The 21,011-nt window shown below is 30.9% G+C and overlaps 4 protein-coding genes across 4 annotated transcripts; 2 read left to right on the forward strand and 2 right to left on the reverse strand.

Moving 5' to 3' along the window:
- Positions 1–3,108: 3,108 nt before the first annotated feature.
- On the reverse strand, positions 3,109–5,909 carry LOC9300910 (jmjC domain-containing protein 4). Its single transcript, XM_021016213.1, has 9 exons — positions 5,494–5,909; positions 5,254–5,379; positions 4,976–5,138; positions 4,761–4,878; positions 4,596–4,665; positions 4,434–4,514; positions 4,291–4,347; positions 4,085–4,196; positions 3,109–3,747 (listed from the first exon to the last, which is right to left on the reverse strand). The coding sequence occupies exons 1-9, from the start codon at positions 5,701–5,703 to the stop codon at positions 3,314–3,316; spliced, it is 1,371 nt and encodes a 456-aa protein (XP_020871872.1). The 5' UTR covers positions 5,704–5,909; the 3' UTR covers positions 3,109–3,313.
- A 1,420-nt stretch (positions 5,910–7,329) lies between these two features.
- Positions 7,330–7,887, forward strand: LOC9302605. Its single transcript, XM_002864789.2, has 2 exons — positions 7,330–7,570; positions 7,707–7,887. The coding sequence occupies exons 1-2, from the start codon at positions 7,359–7,361 to the stop codon at positions 7,741–7,743; spliced, it is 249 nt and encodes an 82-aa protein (XP_002864835.1). The 5' UTR covers positions 7,330–7,358; the 3' UTR covers positions 7,744–7,887.
- A 4,153-nt stretch (positions 7,888–12,040) lies between these two features.
- LOC9300912 lies at positions 12,041–12,587 on the forward strand. Its single transcript, XM_002864791.2, has 2 exons — positions 12,041–12,297; positions 12,396–12,587. The coding sequence occupies exons 1-2, from the start codon at positions 12,107–12,109 to the stop codon at positions 12,406–12,408; spliced, it is 204 nt and encodes a 67-aa protein (XP_002864837.2). The 5' UTR covers positions 12,041–12,106; the 3' UTR covers positions 12,409–12,587.
- Positions 12,588–17,308: 4,721 nt separating this feature from the next.
- Positions 17,309–20,379, reverse strand: LOC9300913 (protein LATERAL ORGAN BOUNDARIES). The gene is made up of 2 exons (XM_002866487.2): positions 19,727–20,379; positions 17,309–18,039 (listed from the first exon to the last, which is right to left on the reverse strand). Exon 2 carries the CDS (start codon positions 18,009–18,011, stop codon positions 17,454–17,456), a length of 558 nt encoding a protein of 185 aa, XP_002866533.1. The 5' UTR covers positions 18,012–18,039; positions 19,727–20,379; the 3' UTR covers positions 17,309–17,453.
- Positions 20,380–21,011: the final 632 nt, after the last annotated feature.

Genomic DNA, 21,011 nt, shown 5'->3' on the forward strand with positions numbered 1-21,011 from the left:
TAATTCATGCATATGTCATGTCCGAGTTTTTGTTAAAACTAAATATCCATTTAATTTAATAATTCTAGTGAAATATATATGTTCATATGTTATGAGATAAATTAATTGTATACAATCAAATTCTTTCACATCATATATTTTCTTATTATTTCTATTAATATATGAATTTAAAGATAAGAAAGTAATTAAAAAAATCTAGAACTAAATGCTGTTGACAGAAAAAAAAAATCTACAAGTAAATGAAATTATTAATAATAAATATATTTTCTATATTAATTTTAAAAAATTATGCTATGTTAAGAATTAAATAAATTATTTGTGCAAATACATTAAAAATATATTTTTTAATTAAATTCTTAAACATCAATAGACCTTAAAATTTAAACGGAAAGAGTGTTTTGATTGTTTATTTGTTTGCATATGAAATATTCCGAACCATGTCTTCAAAATTACTTAGCTACTTTCATTCCATAAAAAAACACTCATTATTCAATCTAATTTATGTCTTTACCATTTGGCAATAAGCATGTACTATTTCGAGTCCAACTTGAGAGATGCACAAACAAATTGCTTGCCATATATATGCTTCATATACGTAGTATAAATATCAGTAGAAACCAATCTGGTTTGGTCATGTCATCTCTGTATCTCAATATATATATACAAGACCAAAGAATAAAGAAGAGATATGGAGAGGCATCTGGTGATGATAATGATTTTGGTGGTGATGGTAGCCATGGAAGTTGAAGCAGACGGATCATGTGAATCGAACTGTGTGATCCACTGCAGCGACATTTCATGGTACTCCAGAAAGATCTGCCAAAATCGTTGTCTGGTCGAGCAATGCAACAATCCACCTGAAACCACCAAATTTACATTCTCTGACTATGTGTACGCACATATATTCGTGATTGTGGCTATGTGTTATTCTAAGTTTTTATCTCTATATGTAGCGCACTGGACAAGGTTTATAATAACGAAATACAAGTTATTCGGGGATATAGATTATATAAAGAGGGATTAAATAAAAATGGGCATGTTTAAAGGCTTATCATGATGTAACTCTTTTCTTTTTATATATGTAAAAGAAAATCCAATAAGATCAATAAAAAGGCTATAGCCAAATGGTTTATCAAATTCATTGTATATACATGGGATGAACAAGTATTATATATGATCTAGATCTATATCATATCTACTATACATTTTTGCAGCAGTTTTTGGGGTACCCAAATCGGGTCAAATTTGTTTAATTTTGACCCGGAAATCTTCAATCGGATATTTCCTTAAATTTTGGCAAAATTAAAAAACGAAAATAATTAATAAAATCTAAAATATATATACTTTCTCAACTAATTACTATATTTAAACGCTTTATTTATGGTATATTCTCCACGATTTTTATAGATAAAGAAATTAAATATGATGATTTAATGCTAATATAACAAATTTGCACTAATTTCCTAAAACCTCTCTACCTAATTTAAACATAAATATATGATTCTTATTTCACTTTTATTTGATCTTATATTTATATTATTATAAAATATATAAATAGTTAGTAAATTTTAGTTTTTTTTTTTTCTGCATATATTACAATTCAAATTTTTTAAAACGGACATATATTACTCAATCGATGAATAAAAATATGTGTGTAATCTATATTAACATTTTTAAGAACAAATTGAGCATTTAATCATGTCGTTATTTTATTCAGACCCGAAATTGAGTCATTCGGATCTTTCTTTAATTTTTACAATTATCTAAAATGGGACAGTATATCACAGGTGAAATCCTAATTAGTATTTTAAGATACAATTATAAATTGTTTTTACGGGTTGGTCCAAAAACACACACTAATTTAAAAATATACATGGAAACTATTTGAAAGCAACTTTCAAATTAACTCGAATTATATGACATTTAAATAAAAGTGTTATTAAAAAAATAACAAAATGATGTTTAATTTCATTTTAGATTATATGGTTGGACGGGTTTGGGTCAATATTAATACGAGACAATATACCACAGGTGAAATCCTATCAAAAACAAATCAAAATACAATTATACAATCTTAAACACTAAACAAAACAAATACAACTTAAATTTTTTTATTTTAGATACAACGCATGTGACCCGCGGTATACAACAAAAAATATTATACACAATAAATTCATCAATTTATAAAAATAAAAAAATCAAATAATTAACCCGCGGTGTACCGCGGGTCATATCCTAGTCAAGAAGGTATTTTGAAGAACAAATCTGCTACTTTTGATTGAAAAACTAATGTTATATATGCTGTAAGAACCCTTTTTGAAAAGAGTATCCTGATCAATTTTGCTTGATATTCACTTCAATGATTTCTTTCATTTTTAAGATTTGTTAATTGTTATCTTCATCAAAATTCTACGTTTTCACGTAAGTAATATTATTATAGATTATGGATCCACATCAAAAGTAGTAGTTACATCTTTTTAATATTTTTTGATTATTCTACAAAAATTCTATTTAGGTAAAGTGTTTGGTTTATTAATTCAATTATCCAACTATTTTGTTGTTTCGGTATTTACGTTCAGTGCCGGTTCTATGCATGTGCTTAGAGTGCACTAGCATAGGGTCTTTTTTTTTTTTTGCTTTTTTCCTAAGACAAAAGGGTCCACTTTTTTTTTTTTTAACATGTACTAACAAAAAAAAAAAAAAATTTTAGCACAAGGTCCAACCAAAAGTTGAGCCGGGCCTGTTTACGTTACGTAACACAATATATTGTTATGTTAAGTAACTAATGAAACAATAAAATACTTTGATAATCAAACTATATGTGGAAAAAATTAAACGACACTTATAATAAAACAACGGGAGTAGTATATTAAAGTCGAATCAATATCTTAATAATTTTGATGATTAAATTGCAATAAATGAATCTTGATAACAAATTTGGTTTATAAATTATTAACATACCTTTTGATTTCATTACAAAGAGAGAGAGGAAAAAATCAGTCAAAATTTTATTACTCTATTGTTATTTTATCATTTCCATAAATCAAGGAATAGCCAAAAATTAGACATCATAGCAAAGACTTCATGAAATCAACAGAAACAAACAAATATTCGTCATTTCATTTCTATGTATTGAGATAATTTCCATTGAATGTGTACAAACATAAATGTCAAGGCCAAAGAAGAAGAAGAAGATATGGAGAACAAGTGGGGTGATGATGATAAAGATATTTCCTTTTCTTTTCTCTATTCATATATAAAGGAAAATCTAAGAAGATCAACAACAACAACAACAAAAACACATATTCATATGTTATGCTAAGAGATGGGAGAAAAAAGTATTGTGATGATTTATCATTTCAACAAGATCCTTTGGAGAACATATTTGCATCTTTGGATCTGCAAAACCACTGAGCTTTTGTAATAACTCTTTCGAAGAAACCTGATCCTCTTCCTCCATGTGAATCATTGCATAAGTTCTTCCCATGTCTCTGACCAATCTGAGAAACTGTGGATCCTCCAACGTTTCTCGCAAGTCCATATACACTTCCTCTGAAGTTACACCGCCTGCAGATATCATCGTCATCATGATTTTCCTTATAGTTGAGAGATTCAATAACAGATTTTGTGCCATTGCTGATGAACACGAATTCAGGGCTTTGTGTTTGTCAGAGTAAGATTGCAGTACAACCATGTTCCCCAAAGAGAACCGTGACATGAAGATGAAGAAGTCATTCAAATTCATTCCTGTAGAGGAGAAAAGAGAAGGGGTTAAAATGCGGATATTCATGTACATAGATCCAAAACTCTTAAGAATTTTCTTGAATATATTGATTATGCATTCATGAAAACACATTCAGTCAACACAAAGATTCAGTTATTCACTATGGCACAATGAGTTCTCCAAACATCCTACTTAGATAGTTGTATTCTCCGCAATAAATTCCTCAAAGATATTAAAAAATTTCACTCAAAAGATCTCAGATGAATAACCAGAAAGAAATGTAGAGCTTCAACTAACCCTGAGATAAATCGGGAAAAGAAAGATACGAATCTGTCAAATTGAGATAAGTTATGCATGCACCTGTGTTGGCAGCAAGATTACGTTGGCAGATAGCTTCAAAATCATCACAGATGTCTCTTATGTCTTCAATAGACTCTTCAGTGTCCTTGTAGTCCTTCCACAGCAGATCCCACTGAAACTCGAGTAGACATGAGTACTTCCTATTTTAGTTCAGTTCCATATTTCTCTATATAGAAAATTATAAAGATAAGTCGAAATGTCATTACCACCCAAGATAGGTTGTATGCGTTGAGCCAATTGTGGTTAATAGATATTGTGTCTTCCTGTAAAATATTTGAGATAATTCAATTCAATATAACATTGTTTCTGTATATATATAGAGAGAGGGAGTGAGAAGAGAGAGAGATACCAAGTTATATACTTGATGATGCCATCCACTCGGAACAAATATAATTTCACCGGGTTCTTGAATGCACTCAAGCCAGGTGGTCTGAAGGCAAACCATAAAACGCCCATAAACACATGGTGAAAGAATTATCTTAGAAATTGATAGTAGGACTAGCTGGTTTACCTTCTTAAAACCAGGGAATTTAGTTTCATTCACCTCTTCAAAGATGTCATAAATGCAATTTTTCATGTACCTAAAAACAAATCATCAAACTATAAGGCTAAGAAATATGGATCAGAGACAAATCAAAGAAACGTTACATGACCAATATAGGATAAGAACACCTGCCTGTCATAAACAAGATGACTTTGAAGAGGAGGAAGAAAAAGCCATCTTTTTTTACCACAGACATTAGCTGACCAACTATAAGATCTAAATACATCAGCGTGAAGAGGTGTCCAAGATCCTGCAGCCAAGGGATCATAAATTGTCAGCTTTTTCCAAAGGCCAAAACACTCAAGCAGACAAACAACACAAACAGTTTGTTTGAATCTTACTCATACCTTTTCCACCCATATAAACAAAACGATAATCAGAGCAGCTTATTTGATCATACTTGTGGAAATTATCTCTATCCTCATGCATTTGGTAACTGTCTAGATATATGTTAAGCCAATCATCAGAAAACAGTTGCGGCGTTTGATAAGCTGTATAGTCTGGATACTCCTGGATTCATTACAATCAACTCTCAGATTCTTTCCATAGAAATAGCATCGGTTCTCTGTTCGCTTCACTAAGAGAAAGAAAGTAACAAGCGTGTGAGTTAACCTCAGATATGCACCTTGACAAAGTGCCAATCTTTCAGATACAAAACAGAATCATTATTAGTCCATTGCTCCACAAATTCTGTAACAGACATTTCTAATCTTTTCTGATCTGTATATTCTCTTGTATCACAATCTGCAACCTGTAAAATAAACCAACACCAAATCGATGAAGAAACAACTCATTGCCAAACCAAAGAAAGAATCAATTTTTATTATTTCCTTCAACAATTTGGCTAAGCCATGGATTTTTTTACCTGAACTCTGGATTTTCCGAAGTGAGTGGCAAAGAAGTGGAGATTAGGGCGTCCATTCTCACTGACCCAATCTTCCCGAGCTCGCCAATCTTCAGTGAGATCAGAGATTATCAGTGGCTGGTTCTTGGCTAAGTATTTCTCTGCAAAATCGACGTAACTCAACTCTTTACCATTGATTCTCTCAATTTGACCTACAATCTCTATTCCCATGTTTCCCCAGTATCCGAAAGGTCTGCCTCTTCTGAGAATGAGAATCTCCGATCAAAGTCGCCGGTAAAGTTGCTGCAGATACAAAGCTCAGGCCGATGAACGACAGGTGAAGAACAAAAGAGACTCTCTAACTCCCATAGAGACTTCCAAATTAAACGCGGCGTTTAGTCAAAATATATAAAACGCTGCTTTTAAGGAAACTCACGGAAGGTTAAACGGCCCATTTATAGGCCCAATATTACCCACGTAGATCAAACGGTGACGTGTTGGGATTTTATTTCTTTGGGTCACTAATATTAATTAAATCACTAGGATATGACCCGCGGGTTAACTATTTGATTTTTTTATTTTTATAAATTGATGAATTTATTGTGTATAATATTTTTTGTTGTATACCGCGGGTCACATGCGTTGTATCTAAAATAAAAAATTTTAAGTTGTATTTGTTTTGTTTAGTGTTTAAGATTGTATAATTGTATTTTGATTTGTTATTTATAGGATTTCACCTGTGGTATATTGTCTCGTATTAATATTGACCCAAACCCGTCCAACCATATAATCTAAAATGAAATTAAACATCATTTTGTTATTTTTTTAATAACACTTTTATTTAAATGTCATATAATTCGAGTTAATTTGAAATTTGCTTTCAAATAGTTTCCATGTATATTTTTAAATTAGTGTATGTTTTTGGACCAACCCGTAAAAACAATTTATAATTGTATCTTAAAATACTAATTAGGATTTCACCCGTGATATACTGTCCCATTTTAGATAACTGTAAAAATTAAAGAAAGATCCGAATGACTCAATTTCGGGTCTGAATAAAATAACGACATGATTAAATGCTCAATTTGTTCTTAAAAATGTTAATATAGATTACACACATATTTTTATTCATCGATTGAGTAATATATGTCCGTTTTAAAAAATTTGAATTGTAACATGTGCAGAAAAAAAAAAAACTAAAATTTACTAACTATTTATATATTTTATAATAATTTAAAATAATATAAATATAAGATCAAATAAAAGTGAAATAAGAATCATATATTTATGTTTAAATTAGGTAGAGAGGTTTTAGGAAATTAGTGCAAATTTGTTATATTAGCATTAAATCATCATATTTGATTTCTTTATCTATAAAAATCGTGGAGAATATACCATAAATTAAGCGTTTAAATATAGTAATTAGTTGAGAAAGTATATATATTTTAGATTTTATTAATTATTTTCGTTTTTTAATTTTGCCAAAATTTAAGGAAAGATCCGATTGAAGATTTCCGGGTCAAAATTAAACAAATTGATCCGATTTGGTACCCCAAAACTGCTGCAAAAATGTATAGTAGATGACCATGTAATGCCAAATGGTCAATAATGTTTTTATGGTGTCCTGATCTCTCTTTGAAAAAGCCAGTCAAAATTATCACTTCCATATGCGTTTTTAGAGTTCTAAAGTCAATATTCAACACTTTTAACATTTTAATGACTTGACATGTGTTGACTTCATCATAATAATCACATAAAATTTAACACAATGATGAAGACAATGAGTTGGTGAACTTTTTTTTTATATATAGAGAGAATTAACTTCCACTAAATATTATATTACATTATATACATATACATATAAATTTTGTAAAGTAAGAAGAGAAATGGAGAAAAAATGGAGTGTGGTGATGATGATGTTGGTTTTGGTGGTGATGGCTGCCATTGGAGGAGAAGCAGTAGATCATTTATGTACATTCAAATGTGAAATCACTTGCCGCGATCCGGAGTTCATTACACCTTGCTTCAAAAAGTGTATGGCTGAATGCCAGCATCGTCCTCCATCTACAAGTACCCTTCACTCAATTTCACAGTCGCAGTAAATAATCTCTTTCTTAAAACTCTCTCTCTCTCTCTAGCTATAATTGTATATATGCATGCATGTACTTGTGTGTGTGTGTGTGTGTGTCGATAGTGAAATTGACATGGTTTCTATATGGTGATCAATAATGCAGGATGAAGACTAAAGCGATGGAAGAAACGAGAGGGTAGAGATATTTTAAGAATTTGTCGTGATGGATACTTTCTTTTCTTTTTTTCTTTTACATGTAAAAGATAATCTATAATAAGATGAATATTTGACGAAAAAAAAAATAAGATGAATATTAATAATAATATTAAGTTGCTTATAATTAAGAGTAATTACACTATATACCCTAAGAGCACAAAGTATTTAAGTCAAAAGAAAAGGGGTACGTTCGTAAATAATGGGTCTTTTAAAAACATGGAGAAAAGACAATAATATCTCTCAAATCAAACGCATCATTTGTTCTTATTTGCTTTCTTCTTCCTTCTTCTTTTCTTTCGCTTTCTCTCTATTCAATTCTTTGTTTATTTTATTTTTCTTTACTTTATGAAACACTTCATATGACTCTTTCTAATTTTCTTAAAATTGATTGTATCCTGAATGATATTCTAAATTCATTAAATTGATTAGATTTTTCTGATCAAAATGCATACCATGAACCTCATAGAACTCTCGATACCAAGATGTCACGAATGTGCTGTCGTTCGTTATTATTGAGCTTTTGTTAGAGATGATTTTGAGACACCGTCAACCGACGACGCTAAGAACAAATCTAGTTCTTGAGATATATTTATAAACCTTGATATATATTTATATAGCACAATATTTTAATATATATCGAGATATCATGATATATGTTATGATATATATTGATATATCATGAAATATCATGAAATATATTGTTATATCATGATATATAGTGATATATCATGATATATCTATAGTGATATATCATTTTTTTATATAGAATATTACGATGTATGATATATATTTATATATCACGATATTTTAACATATAACATATTATATATTGAGATATCATGATATATATAGATATATCATGAAATCTATTGTTATATCATGATATATAGTGAAATATCATATCATATCATGATATATAATGATATATCGGGAAATATAGTGATATATCTATAGAGATATATCATATGTAAACAACATTACTGAAATATTACGATGTAAGATATATATTCATGTATCCGATTAAAAATAAGATATCACGATACGTAATTGCATAGCAGAATATATTATCGATACATGCATTTAATAAGTGGTGGTCCACTACGGTTGCAACACACTATCTCTGCGAGCATTAAATAAGTGGGAGCCCACAGAATATTGCATGATATCCCTGTCCCCTACGAAATTCTCAGAGGAAAAACTCCCGCATTTTATTTCAGGGGTATTTTCGTCTTGTTTTTTTTAAAGCAAATATTTCTCTCTCTTGTTTTGCAAAGAAAAAAACTTGTGTATGCCACACCTAATTATTTTTTAAATAATTAGCATGCAACTAATTGACTCTATAATTAAGATGAATAGCCTCTAAAATAAAATAAAAATAAGGTGTTTTGGAGATTACATATGCTTATCTTTTGATATGCAAAATTAAGAGCTAGAAAAGGATTTGTTATAAAGAATCTTTTGGAAAGAATATAGCATAGTCCACTTGCTCCTTCTCTGAATCATTGAATGCAAGTTTGAATCGTTTAAAGGATATTCTAGTCTCCCCAAGCCTGTTGTATGTGGATGAATTACTCAGACGGGAGTCACGGGACAAATGCATGAATTACAGTTTGATCGGATGTTTATCTGAAGCTATCGTTATTTGTAATTGATTTTGCAACCGGCGATGGTGACAGATTCGTCGGAGAAGAAGCGGTGGAGAAGACTTGGATGTTGCGGTTGCTGCAACGTGGTCTCACTCTCATGTCCAAATGTTCGAGTTCGACTATAATGGCTCACTTTTCAATGAAGTCTTACTCAAGAAGTATCTCGGTTGTGTTAGCAAAATCTGTTCAGTGTGATCTAGTTATTAATGAAAGTGAAAGCAAAGTATGCCTGATAATTAAACCAGAAAAAAAGTGCCTGATAATCCGGTAAGTTAATTTAAAGGATTGTGTTTATAAAAAATTGTATATTCGTATATATTACAAAATACAAATTAACAATTAGTATAAAGTAAAATATTGTGTGTAAATCATATACTCTAAAACAGACTGGAAATTTTCTAGGATAATACAGAATAATTTTTTTCTTTTAAAGACAAATAAAAATATGTTTTATCAAAGGTAAAGAATCTGGTATTTAATTTGATTTTTTTCTATTTTATTCAATAATGTATATATATGTCACTTTATAAAACAAAATCAGTCAAAATAATTTTTATATTTCCATATGCATTTTGTAGAGTCCAAGTAAAGTCAGGAAAAAGTTTGAACACTTCACAAAGATTTGCTCACTTCATCTTTATAAATAGAGAGGGACTAGAGTTCCCAATAAATATATACATAAAATAATTGAAGCAAAAGAAATTGATTAGAAAGAGAGAGATATGGAGAACAAGTGGAGTGCTGTGATGATTTTGGTATTGGTGGTGATGGCTGCCATCAGTGGAGAAGCAGCGGATCAAGCAGCGGATCCATGCGCAGCAGTAGAGAAGAAATGTTTATCAGTCTGCCGCAAGAGGAGTCGTAACGAGGGAATACTGGCTACTTGCGTCATATTTTGTGTGATAACAGAATGCAAGGCTTTTCCACTTCCACCTACTAGTGCCTTTTACTCTGCTTTACATTCGCAGTAACTCTGTCTCTCTCTCACTCTCTATCTCTATTTATATGTGTGTGTATAGTGAAATTGTGTATAGTGAAATTGAGATGGTTTCTATGGTGATAATGCAGGAGGAAGACTATAGCGGATTGGATCAAGAATGAAGCATAGAGATAGTTTCCAAATTTTTATGATGGAATCTTTTATTTTCTTTTCTTTCTACATGTTTTAAGAAAATATAAAATAAGATTTTTTTAAAAAAAGTTTTTCATATTCATGCGAAATTTGGATCAACAATTATTATATGATTTTAACAAGGTGTTTTGAAGAACACAGAGGCATCGTCTATTGATTTGGAAAACAAGTGATTCGTTGTAAACTAGTAATGAATCATTAGAAAAAGAGTTCCGTAGCTTCTGAAGTCATTACTAGTCTCTTTTTGGTTCAACTCTCGTCTCTCGGTTCAAAATATTTGGTTTGATTCAGTTCTGTCCAATTTATATACCCATCCCGACACAAGATGATTGAAGGCTACACATGGAAACATAAGATCTTTTATCTAAGTACGAATTCATTTTTCAACAAGGTCAATAGATGTGTTCTGGAGAACATATCTATTAACACATCTATATATTGATATACAAAAACAAGTGATATGTTAATTGTTATGATAAATCTTTTGGAAAGGCGCATAGTTCTGTTGCTTCTTCTGAAGCATTGTATAATTTGAATCGTTTAATATACATATGATCTTTTTCTAAGGATGATAATCTCCGAACAAGTGGCCGGAGAAGTTCAAGTACTTTAAGTCGACGAGAGATACAATACATAAACAAAACGCTGCGTTTAGGGCGACTCTATATATAAACTGTACGGCCCATGATGTGTGAGGATGATATTGATGAACAACAACGCAGGGAATTGACGAACAATGTCATTTTGTTGTTTAAATCTAGTGCATGAGTTTAATTCACATTCGTTTAATAGATGCAAACAATCGGACTCATGAATTTTTATTCACATCGCCCTGTGGAGATGACTTCTACACACGTTAGTAAATCTTGTTGTAGCATAACGACCACAGTTCATAAGTGTTTACAGGTCTCTCTTGTAACAGCTACTCTGTTTTCAATCCCCTGTCTTATATAAATTCTCTTAGCTAAGACTACAACGAGACAACAAAAAGCTAAACAAAAATCAGTTTGGTCTGATCTGGTTATTGTAAGCATAATTTATTGTAAATGAAAGTGCAAGGAAAGTCTAATTACATTCATCAAGTTTGGACTCAAAACGGTGATGCCCGATAATCCAGTGAGTCAAAAGAATGGCCCAATTACGTTTCCCATGATAAAATTTATTTGTGATAGCGTGTGATGATCCATATATATGAACAAATGTTTTACCAAAATAGGTTTGTTTGAATCAATCTAATAAAGTTGTTGACAATAAAAAAGAAAAACAAAATTTAGTACAGTACAAATTAAAAGAAAAAATCTTTTAAAGAAAAATAAAAAAATATACTTTTCACTAAAGGTAGAAAATCTGGTATTTAATTTGATTTGTTTCTATTTTATTCAATAATTTAATGTATTATCAGTCAAAATAATTTATATGTTTCCATATGAATTTTTATAGAATACAAAAGATTTAACGGAAACGACAAGAGAACAGATTTGGTCATTTCACATATAAATAGAGAGCTTCCATCGAATATATACACATATCTAACTGTTGAAGCAAAAGAAATCGATTAAGAAGAGAGAAATGGAGAACAAGTACATGAGTGTTGTGATGATTTTGGTTTTGGTGGTGATGGCTGCCATTGGAGGAGAAGCAGTGCCAGTAGATCCTTTATGTGAACAGAAATGTAGATCAGCCTGCCGCAGCGGCCACGGTTTCAGCACCCTTCCGGAGTGCTACACAGACTGTGTTCGAAGGCAATGCTTTCCACCTACGTATGTATATAATACTTGTGTGTGTGTGTTTCTATGACTATATGTGTATGTATGTATATAGTGAAATTGACATGGTTTCTATGGTAATTTTAATGCAGGATGGAGACTTAGATGGATGGAAGGATGAAAGCATAGAGATAGTTTCGAACTTTTTCATGATGTAATCTTTCATTTCCTTTTCTTTCTATATGTTTAAGAAAATAAATATTAACATGAATAATAAAAGTTTCTCATATTCATATTAAAAATGGGATGAACAAGTATTGGAGAATGGAGAACATATATATATATATATATATAGAGTCATCTACTGATTTTGATGAAGCGGAAGTTTCTAGGGATAGAACTAGATCCGTTGATTCTGAGAATACCCGGAAACTAGGGTTTGAGAGTTCTCCTCTCAGGGCTTTCGCAAAAGCTCTTAGGGTATGTGAATACTCTTGACAGTGGTTTATAAAAACCTCTTTAAATCTTTCGATTAATCAATTCAATAACAACTTCATACAATAGGAGGCCTAAGAAAGCTATATATAATAAAAGCATAAAACCCTCATAGAATATTCTAGAATAATTATAATTAATAAATTAAAAGATAATAGAAATAGATATTCCAAATATCTCGCTGCATCAGGTTTGCAAAACAATGATTTGTTGTAAACTTGTAATGAATCATTTGAATTTAGTTGGAGAACATAGAGGCATCTACTACGTACGTTTAGGGAGAGTTAAAAGAATTAAAGTGAAAGCTTTCTGTTTACTTCCGTAATGGTTCAAGCAAATACTAAGCAGATGTTGATATAAAGATTTTGACAACAATTTGTTGTTTGATTTTCATCTTATCTTTTTTATATTCACACTGGTTTTCAGTATTGTATACAATTAGAATTTAATTCCTTAAAATTTTGGGAGAAGTAATTAATTTTTAAGTTCACAAGAAAGATCTACCTAAAACATTAAATTATTTATTTTAGAGACGTCTTTTTTTGTATTATCATTCTTTTAGATTAGTTTGCCAGAAGTATATAATGGTTCCGAAGCATGTAATATCATTCTTTTAAATATTTTTCAAAACCACACAAAAAGAAAAAGTTTAGGCCTGGTTTCGTAAATGCTTCAGAACCATTTCAAAATAATTTCAGATCCTTTTCTAAACGTTTTTGTTTTGGCATAAATGTCTTTACATCAACGTCAGCCAAATAGTATAATATTTTTATTATTATTTTTTTTATTTTTTTTACCAAAAAAAATAAAAAATAAAAATATTATACTATTTGCTTTTAAAACCATATAGATTTCGTCAAGTGTGTCGGTTGCATTCAGTAATGCATCTCAACTGAGAATTGCATTTGCCTTTTCTTTATAATTCAGTCAAAAGATTAGTCAAACAAAACTCTATTAATCACTAATCATTATCATCCCTTCTCATGAAACTGCTAACCAATTTTAAATTATTATGGAAACTCACTTCATATATATATATATTCTTTTAGAAATCTAACTGGACCTCTTTCAAAATCCTGAGATTCTCGTTTGTTTCTATCAATCAATCCTTTTTCAGGTTTTGTTCAATGCATGCGGGCTTTAACAATCATGATTATTATTATATTTTCCATTTTAGTATAATTATTGGTATATGACACGATGGCTGGAATAGTTGGGAATTCAGATCGTATGAATCCTGAATAGTGCTTATGATTGACAAAAGAGATCCCAATAATTGCTGCCATGATTTCATTTCAAAGGCATGCATATAATAAATAGCAACAACAACAACGATACATTAGTGGACTAGTGGCATTGTTTTTTTAATATACCAGTAATGAATAAGGAAGTAGTTGATCTACATGACTAATTAATTAAGAACATATATTTTAGCTTTTTCATTCACCATGTTAGTTATAATTAGCAGTTTTTTATACTGACTTTTGTTTGATATTGTATGAATCCTTTCATAACCCTTTAAGCATTCAAAACATTCTTATATCGATTTTTCAGTTGTTGAAAAACATGCATTATGGATTGGAAGTATAGAGTTTGAGTTATGTCACTATAATTCTAATTAGTTACTCTAGATGCCTTAAATTGCAAAAAAATTTGGTGCTCCATATACTTTGTTGTAGGAGTATCCCTTTACATTCGTATATATCCACATAGTTTTGTCAAATTTTCAAACAAAACTAATTTAAAAACCTTACTGATCTGACATATATCCACTATTGAGTATGGAATATATAAGAAACCAGATAGCCTAGCTAGTGTTTCTTTCTTTTATCGACCATAAATCAGTATGGAATAGAGAAAATACCGTTTTGCAACAAAAAAAAATATTGTTTAGCGAAATTAAAATCTTGCAACAAAACAATGATCTTTTATATATTGCTGTGAACATTATGTGAGAAAATTATAATATGAAACTAAAAAGAAACATAATCCAATTCCAATCTCAACCCACTATTATTAGAATCTATCAAGACAATGGCCGGCGGTTATAAGGCTATTAATTTATTCAATCATTATTGAATCCTAATATTCTTGCAAACCAATGATCATATATTAAACCCTTTATCAAAAAATAATCATATATTATCAAATGCTACCAACTATTACAAATACAAACTGTAAAATATGGGGGCTCACCTTAATCTATCGTATATATGATATTTTTGTGAAAAATATACAACTCTTTTCATAGTTTTTATTAGTTGATAATGTATGTATTAATCAGAACAATCTGAGTCGAACTCGACTCTGTTCACGAAAGAATGTTCCACTCTGTTTTACATTGTCTATATAATTATTAATATTTTACTTTATTTGATATTAATATTTTACTTTAACTCTCATCTAAAACATTTTATTAGAGTTAGTCCAATCATGATCCAAAATTTCAGATAATGACTAAAATATTAAACGAACAATAGCGAGGTCCGGTTCAAAGCCAAGGAGGACTAATCTGAAAACCGTTGGGTATGAAAAGATTGGCTTTAATCCTCGGACTTCGAATTTTAACTCTAATTGAAACTCAATTCTCTTTGCTTTTAGATATATCTATTCAGCTTTTTCTGATTAATAATCGTAAAAAGTAGCAAAGGACCCGCAATATAATGTAAAAATAAATTGTCTTGTTGGGTTTTGTAGTTTAGCTCAAAGGCAGAAACTCAGAGTTTGCTTCCTTTTCACGTCTTTAAAGACATCGATTGATTGATGGGTTTGATGGATTCTCGATGACTTCCTATTATTTTCTCCGCGACAATATCCAAAGTTTTTTCCCAATATTTTTAAAATATATAAATACAATATCCGTCGGCATAATTTTATGATACATGCATGATGCATGAACATATGCACTCTTTTCCCACTGTAAGATCATTTTAATTGAACCCTTTTTTTTATCAATTATTTGTTGTCCAAATATAAGAGCATGTACCTTTATCTTGATGATACAAAGTTTCTTAGTAGCAGCTTTAATTCATATGTTATTCTTCTTTCTTCTTTTTATTATAAATGGATTCATAGTTTACCATTTTCAGTATAATTAAGTATCCTGTAAGATCACTTATCATATTTGTATCAGCTATCTTTTTTTAATAGTCATATTCGACATATTCAATTTAACACATATATGTTTGATGTTTAACGAGTATGGAGATGCTTTCAAGACTGTAGGCCTTAAATTTGCATATGGTGAACTCAAACTAAAGTTAACTGTGTCATGAAATGAAATACTAGGATGAAAACTGAAAGGATATGTAAATGGCAGAGTTGTTTTAATTTTTGGCTATGGTGAATCTATGTTTGGGCCTAGATAGATAAAAAAAGAGTGCAAACTAAATTATGGGCTTAAATATAGAGTTACATGTTATAACATGTCAAATTAGCTAGATTTGGCAAAAAAAGAAGAAGGAGGTTAACTATGTTACTAATTATGTATTTTGACAAATTACGTTACTTAGCAAAGTGTCGTCGACCCTAATTTATAGTCGTATAACGTTTTCATTAGTTATGTATGGACCAAACAATTAATTAGGCATTTAAGTAGGTTTACGAAAAAAAGTTGAACGTATATGACGTAACTAACTACCACCATGTTTCAAAATGCTCAGTTTCTTCACTTTTTTGCATTTGCAAAGAGCAAACTACATTTTTCATTAATTTAAAAGCGACTATGTGACAAATATACTTTTTGTTTTTGTACGGCATTTTAATCCCAAAATTGTGTCTCTTTTTTTTTTTTATTGTGTTGCTACTTCAATTTCACTACTCATGACTTGGTCTATATTTGGTATATTATAAAATTTTCACACCTAATGATAACTCCATAATCGGACAAAAAAGAAGAATTCAATAGTAATTTCCATTAATAATTTAATGCATTAAGACCACTATTATCCATGGGCTCTTAGCCAAATCTTAAGGTAAGATTTGTGAAGAAAAAGCTTAAATATAAACCTAAAAGCTTTTATATAAGAGTTCTTTCTTCACAAATTTTAGCTTAAGATTTGGCTAAGATTCATCTAAGAGTTCATGGATAAAAGTGCTCTAACACTTCTGACCATCATATTTTATAGCTGAAAGGCTGCACACACCACACATAGTATACTAAATAGCCAGAACTTTTATTTAAAAAAGGAAAAGGAAAACTTCATAACCCACATGCCTAGCCTTCGCTCTACAAGTTAATTTTTACTCAACAAAATTTAAAACTAATAATATGATGATAACTCCAAACAATCGATACAATTATATATACACTTAAACAGATACATATATTGATATATATTAGGTAAACAATCATCCACGCAATAAATATATCACAATAAAACAATTATCTTGTATGTTTTGTTCAAAAGTTATCTTGTAATTTGTTGTTAACCTAAACGACTCGTTTAAATTCCAAACTCGTAAATTAAACATAAACACATTACGGTATCCTACCTTAGGTTATGTAAAACGCAAACGAATTAGAATAAAAACCATAATATATATATATATATACCTCATCATAAATAAATAAGAACAGTTTATGCATTTATAATTCGCTAGGAAATAATATCCCACACACAGTCCATGCATTAAACAAATAATATCGTATTCGTACCACACACACATAAATATAGAGAGAGATGAGAGAATGAGTACACATAATTTATAAAATCTCACATGTTACCTTGCTGATCATGACCATTGTTCCAAGGAAGAAAAGTCCCATACGACCCTCCGGTGCTACGTGGCATCTGACTCATCACCGGATTCGCCCCCGAAAGCCTATAAACCGGATTCAACGGAGGCGGTTGCTGCGGCGGAAGCGGCTGAGGCTGGAAAACCAAGTCCACGACGTTGCCAGGTGTTCCGGCGGCTGATGTGGACAAACCATAATGTGCCAAGTCAGCATTAGCTGCGTCGAGCTCCTTCTGAAGCCTATGGACTTGTCTCTGGAGATAAGAGATGGCTCCGACGCAGCCATAGACTGGGTCACGGACACGTGCCTCGGCCTCATAGGCTAAGGAGTTGACTGCGTCTTCACGTTGGTGAGGGAGGAGCTCATTGAGGAGCTTCGTGACGTTGCTTGCTCCAAAGATTTTGTGGACGTTGGCGAATTTGTGTGGCTCCTCCGGTGGAAAATATGGCGCGAATATGCATCCCGGCATGCATTTCCGGCGAAGAAACTTGCACGCCGCGCATGGTGAGTTGTATGAGTTTGATGACGACGCCATGTTCTTTCTTTTATTGGTTTCTTACAACCTAATATGAAGTTTTAAGAACAAATTATATTAAATAACATAGAAAAGAAAAGTTAAACACACACACACATCTCTATATAGTATATATGTTTATACATAGGTATATATAATTTGAATTTGCTAGGAAATGATGAAACTCCTAGGTTTCGTTTAGAAGTTGTTTTTCTTTCTATATTGCAACTTAACTTTTTGAAAATTTTATATTGGTTTTGTTATTTTCTTCTTTTATTGAATTCCTTACTTTTCCATTGATTTTCTCTTTCTACGTTTTTCTTGATGTATATATAGCATATATGCATGTGTATACGTTTGTGTCTCTATGATTATATCTGTATCACCATATATATATGTACACGTGGATATATAAAATGTCCAACATCCAATCTAATGAAAGGAAAAACATACTATTTACAAAACCTAAAGGTCTTTAGATAAGATTAAATGAACTCGTTCGGAACATAGGGGTTATCCAGAATGCGCTGGAAACTATTACTTAATTTGGTTTCACATGATGTTTTTCTTTCTCAATTAGCTAATCTATCATTTAGAAAATTTAATTTGAAAGTATAGCTTTTGAAAATTTCTTAATAAACATCGTTAATTTAAATTTGTTATGATTTTTCGATATGTATACACTTAAAAGAGCTAGTTTTTCAAGTAGACAAACATCACTTAGCCACAAATTTATTCCCTAACTATCACCTTCTTAATTTCCCCCGAGATAGATATTTAATTACTTTCTCAGGATTTCCTTAACAGAGTATACCCACATACCCACACACATAATTTAAGTTTAATATATGATGTCATAAATTTGGATCAAAGACTCAATTCAATCTATACGATAGTCGGATCGGAGTGTTTGTACAAACTCCCTGGACAAAAAAAGGGGAAAGTCAAATTTGGTTTTTATGTCAGATGAGTTTGTGTATCCCTCTGTATTAATATCAATACATTACATATGAAAATACTACATATTTTGTTCAATACATATATACTTCGATTCATATTTTACCATCAAAGTTTTTTCTCTTTGTAATTCAATTGTGCACTTATGTGCTTTACTATCTCTTCATCTTCCTCTCTCTCTCTCTCTCTCTCTCTCTCTCTCTCTCTCTCTCTCTCTCTCTCTCTCTCTCTCTCTCTCTCTCTCTCTCTTCAACCCTAACTTTGTATGCCTTAAAACTAAACTTGGTCAAAGAAATTTCAAAATTTGTCTTTAGTAAATCAGTTAGATAAACTCTCCCTCTCTTTCTATCTTTTTTCTCCCTCCTTGCCCTTGCGGAGATGAAACCATTCCATTGACCTCAAGTCTATACTAATTTGTATATGTATATAAACTTTAGATCTGACCTTATTTATGTCAACTCAAAGAGATCACGAAAGTTTAATTACACATGTGTTTACTTATATCCATGTCTCATATGCTACAATTAGATTACCTTTTAGGTCTTTCTTATAGTAAAAATTGAAAGGAAAGTGACAGAAGAATCAAAGTGAATATGTGAGTATAATTAAAGTGAATATGTGTATGAGCAACATAGAACATAGAACATGGAGCAGAGAAAATAAAAAAAAAACATAGATTAGAAAATGGCTGTCTTTGATGATCGGGAACTATGCATAATCCAGGGATTTATTAAGATACATACATCAAATCATATATATACTGAGTTATATATATATACCTGCCTTTAGATCTTCAGGTTCTTTGAGGATCTTGTATCTGTCTTCCTCTTTCAAGGGCTTTTTTCTTACCCTTTGAATATCGCTTCCAAAGTAGACAGAGTAGGCTTAACTCTTTAGTCAATGAGAAGGATATATTAGGGTTTTAGCCCTCTCAAAGAAAGAGGAAACCCTAATTTCAAGAAGAATATAATTGAGAAAGATTTGTATAGAAGCTGAGAATTTAAAGAAACCAAACAAACAAATAAAAAGGGGGAAAAAAGAGAAAAATTTTAGTGGAGAGGAAGGAGAAAGAGCAAAAGACAAAGTGTAATAATAACAAATGAACAATTAATAAACAGGAAGAGGAGGAGAGGGTATGTCCCTTAAAGAATGACTATGACATTTCATCTCAAGAATAATAGTAATATCATTTCACTGTGCTCACTTTTGTCTCCCATTAGATTAATTTGTTTAACTTTAGCTTTTGTGGAATTTTCTTCATGCATTCAGTAATAACAATATTCCCTAACAGTCCCGATTCAACCCTAAGCTAACTAATCTATCATCATTGTGTGTATATAAATATCCCTATGATCTCTCTATATATACCCTGTCACGCTGATGGCCAAAACTTGGAACCTCAAGAAACCCTAAACATCTCTATCAGTCTCGACTTTAAGTAAAAGATCACAACAAACCCTGATTTGCAATGAGAATTAAAGATTATAATACAATTAATATATAGCTGTACAAATTTTGTGATTGATGACTTTGTATGTTCACCTTGCTTACACCGTGACGAAAAAATCTTCACATCATAAATTTAATAGTTTTTTTTCGCAGGTGTGGCAATTCTTCAATTTAATTTAATCGAAAAACAATGAATATGAACCAGAATAAACTCTTGAGGCCTCAAAGTAATAAAAATCTTCTCTATAATCGGAAGTTGATTCTGATTATAAATTTGAATTCCGGCTAAAATTATTTGGTATTAAAATTGGTGCGAAAACAAAATAAGAAAAAGACACTATGAAAAATGTCTCAATCGGTTGTCACTTCCAATATATAATACTCCACAAGTAACTGTTGGTATGATACTAACCCTAGCTAGCTATAGCTTCGCAAATCTTTGGACCCCCTCATAGTTTATTTTCCATTACAAAAGTTCTGATTTTACAAAACCTATTTAAACTTGACTTGATCGTTCACATGAAATCGCTTGACTTTTACTGATTTCCTGTCTCTACGTAGCTACTTTGAGTTCTCAAGAGTTTATTCTTGTTCCTATTAACTGTTTTTTCGATT

The sequence above is a fragment of the Arabidopsis lyrata genome (assembly GCF_000004255.2).
Source record: "Arabidopsis lyrata subsp. lyrata unplaced genomic scaffold ARALYscaffold_8, whole genome shotgun sequence".
Lineage (NCBI taxonomy): Eukaryota > Viridiplantae > Streptophyta > Magnoliopsida > Brassicales > Brassicaceae > Arabidopsis > Arabidopsis lyrata.

Coding starts and splice junctions, on each gene's coding strand:
- LOC9300912 (XM_002864791.2), top strand. CDS start 12,107: ATGGAGAACAAGTACATGAGTGTTGTGATGATTTTGGTTTTGGTGGTG.
- LOC9300910 (XM_021016213.1), bottom strand. CDS start 5,703: ATGGGAATAGAGATTGTAGGTCAAATTGAGAGAATCAATGGTAAAGAG. Junction 4,666..4,760: donor AGTCATCTTGTTTATGACAG/GCAGGTGTTCTT, acceptor ATTTGTTTTTAG/GTACATGAAAAATTGCATTT. Junction 3,748..4,084: donor TAATCTTGCTGCCAACACAG/GTGCATGCATAA, acceptor TCTCCTCTACAG/GAATGAATTTGAATGACTTC.
- LOC9302605 (XM_002864789.2), top strand. CDS start 7,359: ATGGAGAAAAAATGGAGTGTGGTGATGATGATGTTGGTTTTGGTGGTG. Junction 7,571..7,706: donor CACTCAATTTCACAGTCGCA/GTAAATAATCTC, acceptor TCAATAATGCAG/GATGAAGACTAAAGCGATGG.
- LOC9300913 (XM_002866487.2), bottom strand. CDS start 18,011: ATGGCGTCGTCATCAAACTCATACAACTCACCATGCGCGGCGTGCAAG.